Here is a 12,983-nt window from a genome sequence, read left to right as displayed (position 1 = left end):
TCTTTTTGGGTTCTATTAATTCAGTTCGCATATTTAAGCAAATAATGAGAAAACTGGGATCTTTTTTAAAAATAGAGGTAAAAAAAAGATAGAATCTGCTCATAGAATCTGCTCAGAAAGTTGGCTAAATCTGACGCAAGGCTACTAAATTTTATTCCTCAAAAATTCTAACTGATAACGAGATACTCTATAGTTTTTTTTTTTTTTTTTTTTTTTTTTTTTTTTTTTTTTTTTTTTTTTTTTTTTTTTTTATATAAAACGACATAGTCGTAAAGGCTAACAAATCAAGAAAAATTCATAAGACTTTTCAAAAATTCAAATAAATTGGAACAAAAAATTTAATAACGAAAATTCCATTAATTTCAGTAAAATTAAAATGAATTTAGAAGGTGGCAAACATTTTTCACGATCAATGAAATTTTAAAAATGGAACACTAAAGCTACAAAATTATCCACTTGAGGTAATAAAAACAGAGCTGCAAATTGAAGCACTCAAAGTGGAACTGTTAAATTTTGAATCTTGAGAAATCTAAAAGTTGTTTTAAATTTTAAATTATTTTGGAAATTTTTTCAGAACATCTAAATCCAAAGCAGTAAAAAAAAACAAGTTTTCAATGAAATATTTTTTAGCCAGAGAAATTAAATTTTAATTAAATTATAATTTTAAAGATAAATTTTCAACAACAAAAAAATAAATATTTAACTGGAATATTTATGTTTTTAATCAAAAAGAAGAATTTTTAACAAGAAGATTAAGTTACAAAAAAACAGGACTATTTATCACTTCATAAATTAGAAATTCAATTATTTTCTTTTTAAATAGTTTAAACGTCCTTGGAAAGCTTCAAAATTTTATTTCAAAATCTTGAGAAATCTAAAAGTTGTTTTAAATTTAAAATTATTTTGGAAATTTTTTCAAAACATTTAAATCCAAAGCAATAAAAAAAAAACAAGTTTTCAATGAAACATTTTTTAGCCAGAGAAATTAAATTTTAATTAAATTACAATTTTGAAGATAAATTTTCAACTAAAAAAATAAATATTTAACTGGAATATTTATGTTTTTAATCAGAAAGAAGAATTTTTAAGCAAGAAGATTAAGTTAAAAAGAAAAGGATTATTTACTGTTTAAAAAAATCGATCTTCTAGAAAAATACGTGAATTTTCATTTAAAACCAATTTTCTTACAAAAGTTCAATTTTCAACTGTAATAATAGTTAAATCTTCAGTTTAAAAAAAAATAAGAATTTATAACCAAAAAAGATACAAAGAAAAGACAAGTTTTCAATGAAACACATTATTTTTCAACTAAATAAATGAGATTTAAATTAAAACAATGAATTTTCAACCAAAATAAAATTTATTTTTAAAGGAAAGAGTTTAAGTTTTAACCAAATAATTTTATTTTCAGCCTAAAAGATGAATTTTCAGCTTAAAAAATAGATATTTAACTAAAATATATATTTTTTTAACCCAAACGAAGAATTTTTAAACAAGAAGATTAAGTTACAAAAAACAGGACTATTTATCACTTCATAAATTAGAAATTCAATTATTTTCTTTTTAAATAGTTTAAACGTCCTTGAAAAGCTTCAAAATTTTATTTCAAAATCTTGAAAAAATCTAAAAGTTGTTTTAAATTTAAAATTATTTTGGAAATTTTTTCAAAACATTTAAATCCAAAGCAATAAAAAAAAAAAAAAAGTTTTCAATTTAACATTTTTTAGCCAAAGAAATTAAATCCTTAATTAAATTACAATTTTAAAGATGAATTTTCAACAACAACAAAATAAATATTTAACTGGAATATTTATGTTTTTAATCAGAAAGAAGAATTTTTAAGCAAGAAGATTAAGTTAAAAAGAAAAGGATAATTTACTGTTTAAAAAAATCGATCTTCTAGAAAAATACGTGAATTTTTATTTAAAACCAATTTTCTTACAAAAGATCAATTTTTAAACTGGAATAATAGTTAAATTTTCAGTTTAAAAAAAAAAAAAGAATTTTTAACCAAAAAAGATCCAAAGAAAAAACAAGTTTTCAATTAAACAGATCATTTTTCAACTAAAATAATTAATTTTTAATTAAAACAATGAATCTTTAACCAAATAATTTTATTTCCAACCTAAAATATGAGTTTTCAGCTAAAAAAAAAAATAAATATTTAACTGGACTATTTATGTTTTTAATCAGAAAGAAGAATTTTTAAGCAAGAAGATTAAGTTAAAAAGAAAAAAATAATTTACTGTTGAAAAAAAATCGATCTTTTAAAAAAATACGTGAATTTTCATTTAAAACAAGACAAATTTTCATCCAAATTGTTGAATTTTGAACTAAAAAAGATCAATTTTCAACTGGAATCATAGTTACATTTTCAGTTTTAAAAAAATAAGAATTTTTAACCAAAAAAGAAAAGAGTTTAACTTTTAACCAAATAATTTTATTTCCAACCTAAAAGATGAGGTTTCAGCTTAAAAAATAGATATTTAACTAAAATATATATTTTTTTAACCCAAACGAAGAATTTTTAAACAAGAAGATTAAGTTACAAAGAAAAGAATAATTTACTGTAAAAAAAATCAAATTTTTTTAGAAAAACACGTGAAGTTTTAATTAAAACAAACAAATTTTCATCCAAATTGTTGAATTTTAAACTATAAAACATCAAATTTCAAGAATGAAAAAGTTAAATTTTCAGGTAAAAAAATTAATTTTTAAAAAGATGCCAAAAAGATGAACTTTCATCAATAAAGATTAATTTTCTACAAAAAAAAATACAAATTTTCCACAATGTACACACATTTTCAAACAAACAGTTGCATTTACAACCAAAAAAATTAATTTTTGAACAAAGTAGTTACAGTTTCAACCAGAGATGAATTTTAAATTAAAATGATAAATTTTCAACAACAATACAATTAATTTTTAACAAAAGAGTTTAACTTTTAACCAAGTTGTTGAATTATTTAATTGAAAAGAGATAAATTTCCAAAAAACAATTTAAACAAAACAAACATTTTTCACCATCAATGAAATTTAAAAAATGGAACAATAAAGCTACAAAATTTTCCAATTGAGGTAATAAAAACTGAGCTGCAAATGAAAGCACTCAAAGTGGAACTGTTAAATTTTGAACTAGAAAAATTGAAATTATAATCGAAATTTTTTCAGAACTTTTAAGTATATGTCAAAATGAGTTGAATTTTTCTACAATCTTCAGAAAATCCTGCAAATTTTAGCAAATTTTTTTACAATTTGGATGTATAAATAACAATTGAACATTTAATTATATAATTATGTAAATTATATAATTTTAAATTTATTTTTATTAGAAATAATTGAAAAATCCTTAAAATTATTCAAAATTTTATCTCGAAATCTTGAAACATTTACATTCATTACAAATGAATGTTTTACATTTTTTTCAAATTTAAAATTATTTTAAAAATTTTTTCAGAACTTCTAAACATCTTTTGAAATGATTCGATTTTTTCCTCAAGTTTTTCCTAATACATTTTTTAAAATCCTACCAGATCAAAAAAATCGCCTGAAAATATTCCAAATTTATTTTTGATAAATTTGGTTAATATTGCTAAATCTTTTTAAATATTCGCTTAAAATTAATGTTTCAAAATAAAAAACTATTTTCAATTTTCCTAGAAAATGTTCTTCTGTCTTCTGGAACCTTTCAAAATTCTTAAAAAGCTTCTAAATTTTTTTAATTAATTTAGAATTTTTTTAAACCTCTTAATATCTCTTCAACTTACGAAAATTTTTTCCAAGAATAATAGTTGTTCAATTATTAATCATAAATCAAAATTCAACAATTTGACTCGCAAAGTATATTTTTTTAAGTAGACCAATTAAAATTGCAACGTTCAAAGTTTAGTTTTTTTTGTTTTATAGTTTTAAATATTTAATTTAAAATTACTGAATTTAAATTCGAATTGAATGGTTCAAAAATTTAATCAGTTACATTTTCAACCAAGAGGGTTAACTTTTTGTCAAAAAAGATAAATTTTCAACAAAATACATCAGTTTTCAACCAAATAGTTGAATTTTCAATTAAAATAATTAAGTTTTTATCATTTTATTTTTTTATTTTTTTTATTTCCCTGGTTCCAGCTCGGAATTTATTAAATTTGTAAAATTCCCGTTTCCAAGCCAGAATTATTATTTTTTTTTTATAAAATTAAAAGTTAAATTATTTTAATTTTAAATAGTTTAAAATTCTTTAAAATGCGTCGGAATTTTATTTCAAGATTTCGAAACATCTACATGTTGTTTCAAATTTGTTTCAAATGAAAAAAAAAAATATAAAAAATATTTCACAATTTCTAAACATCATTTAAAATTATTCGAATTTCGGATAATTTTTCAAAATAAAAAGTCGTTCGCAATTATCCTAACAATTAAAAAAAAATGTTATTATTTCATTTAAAGCTTGTTAAAATTCTTAAAAAGCTGCTAAATTTGTTGTTCAAAATCTGCGAAAATCTACATTTGGTTTCTTTACAATTACTTGAAATCATTTAAAATTTTTAATTAATTTTGAATTTTTTCAAATTTTCTAAACATTTCTTCAACACACTCGAATTTTTTCTTTGACTCACAAATTTGACTTACAAATTAATCTTTTTTTTATCGAACAATTATATATAAATACATTTTTAAAACTGAATTTTAAAATTCTTTTCATTAAAATTTACACTTAAAAATGAAAAAAAACTTCAATGGAAAATTTTTTAAGTAAAAGATTTTCGAACTACGCATCATAAACTGAATATTATAATCGAAAAAGAACAAAATTAAACTAATTATTTAAAAAGTGGTTAAAATTAAAGTCGAAAGTTGTTTTTTTTTTTCCCCCTAAAAATTGGTAAAAATCCTTCGATTTGGATGAACAGAATGAATAAAATTGAAGCAATTAAGAGTTGAAGACTTACCCAATTCTTTCGATAAATTGGAGATCGCTAGACGAAACTGCAGACCCATTTGTGTGCACGAATCTCTTGTCGTTTTTTTCCGACTGTGAGACACTGCTATTCTGTTTGTTGTGTTGTTGGTCCTCTTGTTTCTCCCCCTTATCCAGAGACTTTCTGTGAATATTTTTCGTCGCTGTACTTTGTGCTTGCGACACAGTCTGTGTGCCATTGTGAATGCAACCATTTTGTAAGCCCGTTTCTGCTGTCGAGCCACCAGGCCCTGAAATTCATTTTACTTTAGTACGAAATTTTGGAAAATAAATTACGTAAATTTATTTTTCCTTCGTCAGAGCCATATTCGCATTTGTTTCAAAACGCAAAACATTTATTCTTCATTCAATAAATTCATTTAAAATATCAATTTTTAAAATTAAATTATTAATCTTTAACTGAAATAGTTGAATTTTCAACGAAATAGATGAATTTTTAAACAAAATATACGAATTTTTAATGAAATGTTGAATTTGAAAAAAATTTGTACTAAAAAGATAAATTATCAACTGTTACTTATCCTTAAAGGGCATACTGGGTGTACAATACCCAGCGATTAATTTGGGCTTTAAAAAAACGTACTAAATTCAAGAAAATGGAACATATAGCACCAGATTAAAAAATGACATGAAAACCTATTTTTCTATGTCATTTTCACATAATTTTTATTTTTATAATTTTTATACGCAGTTTAAGATCAATAAAATCGTTTTATCACGCAAAGTACGGTGTTTCATTTTTCATTGAATTGAAGCTTTTATTTTTTAGAATAAATACCTACTTTGGAACGAAAATTATAAGACTAATTTTATTTTTGAAGCACCCTATCTCGGAAGTATTTAAGTGAAATTTTAAATAAAAATATCAAAAACTTAAAAACGTCTGAATTTTAGAGTGAAAGAAAAGTCATTTTTTAATTTTTTTTCAAAAAAGGATTTTTTTCAACTACTTTAAATTTCAAAAACTGCTATGAAACCTTTTTTTCCTTAAACTAGATAGATTAAACATCATTAATTGATTTTCTTGTAAAAAAAACTATCCAATACCGTTAGCACAGGACACGTTTGAATATCCTTGGGTACCAAACACCCAGTAGTCTCTTTATATAATTTTACGGAAGTGTGCCCCTCAAGGGTTAAACAATTACGTTTTTTCGGCAAAAAAACCCTTTTCACCCGAAGAAAATACAGGTTTTTAATTAAATAGCTCATTTTTGAACAACGAAAAATAAAATTTTAATTAAAATTATGAATTTTCAACAAAAGGGTTAAACTTTCGACAAAGTAATTTTATTTCCAACCTAAAATATTAATTTTGAACTAAAATCATAAATATTCAATTCGAATCATTGCATTTTTAACCGAAAAGAAGAATTTTTAGAAAAGGAGATTAATTTTCAAAGAGATCATTTTCTACCAAAAAAAGTCGATTTTTAACAAAATATGTGAATTTTCTACGAAATGGTTAAATTTACAATGACAAATGACCAGTTTTTTTTATCCAAATTGTTAAATTTTTAACTAAAAAAGATAATTTTTCAATCAAAAATTAAATAATTAAATTTTTAACCAAAAAATGAATATTTAACTAAATAGATAAATTTGTAAATAAAATTATGAAATAAAAAAAAATTTCAACCAAAAAAGAAATTTTTTTAACAAAATAGTTAAATTTTCGGGAAAAAAATCATTTCACCCCAAGAAAGTGCAAATTTTTTTATTAAATATCTCATTTTTCAACAATAAAAAATGAATTTTCAACAAAAAAATTAATTTTCAACAAAAGGGTTTAACTCTCAACCAAAAGATTTTATTTCCAACTTAAAATATGAATTTTCAACTAAAATTATACATATTTAACTACAATAATTGAATTTTTAACCAAAAAAGAAATTTTTTTCAACAAAATAGTTAAATTTTCTGGAAAAAAATCCTTTTCACCCTAAAAATGCAAGTTTTTTATTAAATATCTCATTTTTCAACAATAAAAAATTAATTTTCAACAAAAAGGTTTAACTCTCAACCAAATAATTTTATTTCCAACCTAAAATATGAATTTTCAACTAAAATTATACGTATTTAACTACAATAATTAAATTTTCAACCAAAAAGAAGAATTTTTAGAAAAAGAGATTAATCTTCAAAGAAGATCATTTTATTCCAAAAAAGTCGAATTTTAACAAAATACGTGAATTTTCGACGAAATAGTTAAATTTACAATTAAAAAAAAAAAAAATTTATACGAATTTTTGAACTAAAAAAGATTAATCTTCAATCAAAAATGTAAGTCAAAATTTCAGTTGAAGAAGTAAATTTTTAACCAAATAGTTGAATTTTATACCAAAAAGATAAATTTTCACATAGTACATAAATTTAAAATAAAAAACTAGTTTAATTTCTAAACGAAAAAAATCGATTTTCGATCAAATAGTTGAATTTTGGCCCCAAAAAAAAAGATACTTCTTAAACAAAAAATAGAATGATTAAATTATCTGTTAAAAATCGAATTCTTATAAATTCTTTAAAATGTTCGTAAAATCTTTCTGAAATCTTTTGTACTCATTTGAAATCATTAAAATATTTCAAAAACTTATACAATTTTTTTAACTTATTTAAAAATCTTAGAAACTTTTATAAAAACTTGGAAATCTTTAAAATCTTTGTGAAATTTTTGGAATTTTTTTGAAATCCTTGGAAATTCTTATCAATTTTTTAAAATCCTTTTGAAATCTTTTGTATTAGTTTTAAGTCACTGAAATCTATGTGAAATCTATTGAAATATTCTAAAAAAATTTTAGAAAGTTTAAAATCTTTGAAATTCTATTATTTTTCTGATATCTTTAAGAAGCTTTTATGGAATCTTTGAAATCTTTAAAATCTTTCTGAATTTTTTTGAAATATTTTGTAATTTTTATGAAATCTTTTGTATTCATTTGAAATCATTAAAATATTAAAAATATTTTGAAATAAATTTTTTTAAATCCTTCAAATCTTTGTGAAGTGTTTTGAAATATTGCTTTAATCTTTTTTTTTTTGTGAAAACTTCTCTATTTGTTTGAAATCATTTGAATCTCTTCATATTTTTGTATTATTTTTCAAATATTTTGAAATCTATGAAATTTTATGAAACCTTTGAAATATTTGTGAAATGCCCGAAATCTTGGTAAAATCTTCGAGATATTAAAAAAAAAAGTTGAAATCGTTTAAAATCTTTTGAAATCTTTGAAATCCGGTGTAATATAACCTTTTTGAAATCTTCAAAATTCTTGAAATCTTTTGAAATCCTTATGAATTCATTGAAATAATTGTGAATTCTTTCTGAAATCCTTTGTATTAATTTAAAATCATTAAAATATTTGAAATCTTTTGGTAAAATCTTTGGAATCCTTGAAATCTTTCGAAATATTCTGAAATCTTTGAAAAAATTGTGAAATCTTTCTTTAATCTTTGTTTGTGAAATCTTTAAAATTCTTGTATTATTTTGACATCTGTGTGAAATTTTTAAAATATTTCTGAAATCTTTTTAATTTTTGGTAAAATCTTTGGAATTCTTGAAATCTTTGTGAAATATTCTGAAATCTTAAAAAAATTTGTGATATTTTTCTTTAATCTTTATTTGTGAAATAATTTGTGTTTATATAAAATCACTGAAATCATTTGAAATCTCAAATTTTTGAAACCCTTTTGAAAGTGTTTAAAATCTTTGAAATCTGGTGTAATAAAACTTTTTTGAAATCTTTGAAATTCTTTAAATTCTTTGAAATAATTGCGAATTCTTTCTAGAATATTTTGTATTAATTTAAAATCATTAAAATATTTGAAATATTTGAAATATTTGTAAAATATGTTGGAATCGTTTAAAATCTTTGCGAAATATTTTGAAATCGTCAAAGATCTTTTGAAATTTCTGCCTTCTCGTTCACTATATCCTTTTTAAAATATTTCAAACCCTTAAAATCCTTTGAAAAATTTTAAATCTTTCTGAAATCTTCTAAAAAATTTCGAAATCTTTATGAAATTTTTATAAAATCTTTGAAAAATCCGATGTATTCATTTGAAATCTTTATGAAATCTTTTGAAATCTTTGATAAAATCTTTGCAATCCTTCATATCTTTGTGACCTTTTTTTAAATATTCTGAAATATTTATGAAATCTTTTGTAACTTTTTTTAAATCATTTGAAATCTCAAATTTATGAAAACTTTTTGAAACTGTTTAAAATCTTTGAAATCTGGTTTAATGAAATCTTTTTGAAATCTATGAAATTCTTGAAATTTTTTGAAATCCTTATAAATTCTTTGAAATAATTGTGAATTCTTTCTAGAATTTTAAAGAATTTTAAGCTTGAAACATCAAATATTGAAAAATTGAAAAAATTTTTAACGGAACACTTCTTAAATTAGAAATTCAATTATTTTCTTTTAAATAGTTTAAACGTCCTTGGAAAGCTTCAAAATTTTATTTCAAAATCGTGAGAAATCTAGAAGTTGTTTTAAATTTAAAATTATTTTGGAAATTTTTTCAGAACATCTAAATCGAAAGCAGTCAAAAAAAAAAAAAATTCCAATGAAACATTTTATAGACAAAGAAATTAAGTTTTAATTAAATTACAATTTTAAAGATAAATTTTCAACTAAAAAAATAAATTTTTAACTAGAATATTTATGTTTTTAATCAGAAAGAAGAATTTTTAAGCAAAAAGATAAAGCTAAAAAGAAAAGAATAATTTACTGTTGAAAAAAATCGAAATATTAATTAAAACAATAAATCTTTAACCAAAATAAAAATTATTTTTGAAGAAAAGAGTTTAGCTTTTAACCAAATAATTTTATTTCCAACCTGAAAGATGAGTTTTCAACTAAAAAAATAAATATTTAACTAGAATATATATATTTTTTTTAACCAAAAGAAACAATTTTTAAACCAGAAGATTAAGTTACAAAGAAAAGGATAATTTACCACTTCTTAAATTAGAAAATCAATTATTTTCTTTTTAAATAGTTTACACCTCCTTGGAAAGCTTCAAAATTTTATTTCAAAATCGTGAGAAATCTAGAAGTTGTTTTACATTTAAAATTATTTTTGAAATTTTGTCAGAACTTCTAAATATCTGTCAAAATTAATTGAATTTTTCTACAATTTTCAGAAAATCCTGCAAATTAAAAAAAAATTTCTTTACAATTTGGATTTATAAATAACAATTGAACATTTCTTATTTGTAGGCGAAATTTGAGATATTTGAAGAGATATGTAGAAGTTTTGAAATTAGATTCTTTTCAAAAATTGAAAAAAGCTTCAAAAGAATAAAAACATTTTCCTAAGATTCTTAGGAAAAATTAAAAATAACTTTTCATTTTGAAAAATTAATTTAAGAGATTATTTAAAAAGTTTTTCAAAAATTTAAACAAAATTCAAAAAAGACTCGAGAAGATTTTAAGAAAACTTTCTAAAATTTGAATAATTTTTAATTTTTTTAAAACTCCTAAATATCTCTTAAAATTACTCACATTTTTTCTACAAATGTTCATTTGTAAATTATACATCAAAATTTAAAAATTTCACTTACAAATTAAGCATTTTTCGAATTCAATAATTAAAATTGTAACGTTCAAAGTTTAAAGGCTCTTCAAAATTTTAAATATTTCAGGATTTCTATGTTAAAAATGGAATATTTTAGACTGAAACTATATTTTTAATTTAATAAAATCCTTTAATTAAGAATATATTATTATTATTAAGTTATTTTTATATTGAAAACAGTTTATAAACTTTCAGTCACACTTTCACATTTTTTAATGACTAAGACTTTCAAATTGAAACCTGAAGAAACGTGAATTTTCGAGGAAATAGTTAAACTTACAATTAATAAAAAAAAAATCTATGCGAATTTTTTATTTTTAGACTAAAAAAGATTAATTTTCAATCAAAAATATAAGTCAAAATTTCAGTTGAAGAAATTAATTTTTAACCAAATAGTTATTTTTATATTGAAAACAGTTTATAAACTTTCAGTCACACTTTCACATTTTTTTAATGACTAAGACTTTCAAATTGAAACCTTTTAAGTTTTAACGTTAAATTCTGAAAATTCTTTAATTTTTCTTCCACAAATTTGTAAAATTCCCGGTAAAAAAAAACAGAATTCACTGCCATTTCCCGGTTTTCCCGGTCCAGCGGCCACATTGTGAAAATTTTTTTATTCATTTAAAATCATTAAAATATTTGAAATCTGTGTAAAATCTTTTGAAATATTTTTAAATTTTGGTAAAATCTTTAGTACCCTTGATATCTTTCTGAATTTTTTAAAAATATTCTGAAATATTTATGAAACCTTGGAAATTTTTTTAAAATCTTTCTTCAATCTTTATTTGTAATAATATTTTGAAATTTGGTGTAATAAAACATTTTTCAAATCTTTGAAATTCTTGAAATTTTTTGAAATCCTTAACAATTCTTTGAAATAATTGTGCATCTTTTCTAGAATCTTTAGTATTAATTTAAAATCATTAAAATATTTATGAAATCTTTGAAATTTTGTCTGCGCGTTCTTTTTCAAATACTTGAATCCTTTATAAGTCCTTGAAATCTGTAAACTCTTTTTGAAATGTTAAAAATCCTTTGTAATATTATTTTAAAATCTTTAAAATTATTTTATAACATTTTGAAATCACAAAAATTCAAAGTGCTCCTGAGAAATTCAAGGATATTTCCAGGTTTTAAAGGTTAGAATCTGAATTTTATTATTATTATTATTATTTTATTTTTTTTTTTTCAAAATAAGAGTAAATACAAACTACCTCTACTTTTTTCTGGACTTTGGTTGTACTGCGAATTTGGCCTGTGAGGCTGTGATTTTGAATGTTGCTCCAGAGGCGCCGCTGCAAGCTGTGCTTGCAACTGCACTTGTGGCTGTATTTGCTGCATATTTGCAGCCTGCTGCTCAGCAGGCAATGCCTGCTGTAATAGCTGCAGGTAGAACTCGTTCTCCTTCGCTACGTCTTTTTGTTTTCTCTGAAAATTTTTAAATCGCACGTATAATCTCGCTGCTGAATCAGAAACAAATTTTGTGCAAATATTTCGGCCATTTAAAATACTGACCTGTCTCATTCTGTATCCTATGTAACTTTTAAAACCAAACCCTAATGTGACTACAGGATAACCAATGCTGAAAAAAAAGCGTAATAATTAAATTAAATTAAATTTAAATTACTTTTTAAACAAAATTTCTAGGACAATCTAACAGTTTTTGGTCGAAAGTTTAATATTTTCGATTACAAAGTCTACTATTAAAATTTTGGTTAAAAATAAGGCCTTTTCTGGATAAAAAATTTATTATTTAGTTCAAAAGTTTACTATCAAATTTTTGGTCAAATATTTTATTATTTAGATCAAAAGTGTACTATTAAATTTTTTCTTGAAAATTTTTTTATTTAGTTTAAAACTCTACTATTAAATTTTTGGTTTGAAATTCATCTTTTTAGGATAACAATTTTATTATTGAGTTGAAAAGTGAACTATTAAATTTTTGGTTAAAAATTTAATTATTTAGTTCAAAAGTCTATTAAATTTTCAATTAAAAATTTAATTATTTAGTTCAAAAGTTTACTGTTAAACTTTTTGTTAAAAATTTTATTATTTAGTTCAAAAGTCTACTATTAAATTTTTAATTAAAAATGTTTTTATTTAGTTCAAAAGTTGACTATTAAATTTTTGGTTAAAATTTTTATTATTTAAATCAAAATTCTAATATTAAAATCAAAATTCTACTATTAAATTTTTTCTTCAAAATTTTATTATTTAGTTCAAAAGTCTACTATTAAATTTTTAATTAAAAATGTTATTATTTAGTTCAAAAGTTTACTATTAAATTTTTGGTTAAGATTTTTATTATTTAGATCAAAAGTCTACTATTAAATTTTTTCTTCAAAATTTTATTATTTAGTTAAAAAGTCTACTATTAAATTTGTTGTTAAAAATTTTATTATTTAGATCAAAAGTCTACTATTAA

The 12,983-nt window shown here is 21.2% G+C and overlaps 1 protein-coding gene across 2 annotated transcripts in view; it reads right to left on the bottom strand.

Annotated features, from left to right (window-relative positions):
• LOC117180103 (macoilin) overlaps positions 1 to 12,983 on the bottom strand; it is a 61,636-nt gene that overhangs the window by 23,506 nt on the left and 25,147 nt on the right. Inside the window, exons 5-7 of one of the 2 annotated variants that reach the window (XM_033372429.1) lie at positions 12,074 to 12,140; positions 11,770 to 11,986; positions 4,947 to 5,205 (exon numbers count right to left, since the gene is read on the bottom strand). In XM_033372429.1, coding sequence (XP_033228320.1) covers positions 4,947 to 5,205; positions 11,770 to 11,986; positions 12,074 to 12,140 — 543 coding nt within the window. The remainder of the gene's footprint in view (positions 1 to 4,946; positions 5,206 to 11,769; positions 11,987 to 12,073; positions 12,141 to 12,983) is intronic. The other variant, XM_033372430.1, reaches the window with a different exon arrangement.

The sequence above is a fragment of the Belonocnema kinseyi genome, chromosome 9, assembly GCF_010883055.1.
Source record: "Belonocnema kinseyi isolate 2016_QV_RU_SX_M_011 chromosome 9, B_treatae_v1, whole genome shotgun sequence".
Lineage (NCBI taxonomy): Eukaryota > Metazoa > Arthropoda > Insecta > Hymenoptera > Cynipidae > Belonocnema > Belonocnema kinseyi.
Note: the sequence above shows the minus strand (reverse complement) of the source record. Positions and strands in the feature narration are given on the sequence as shown.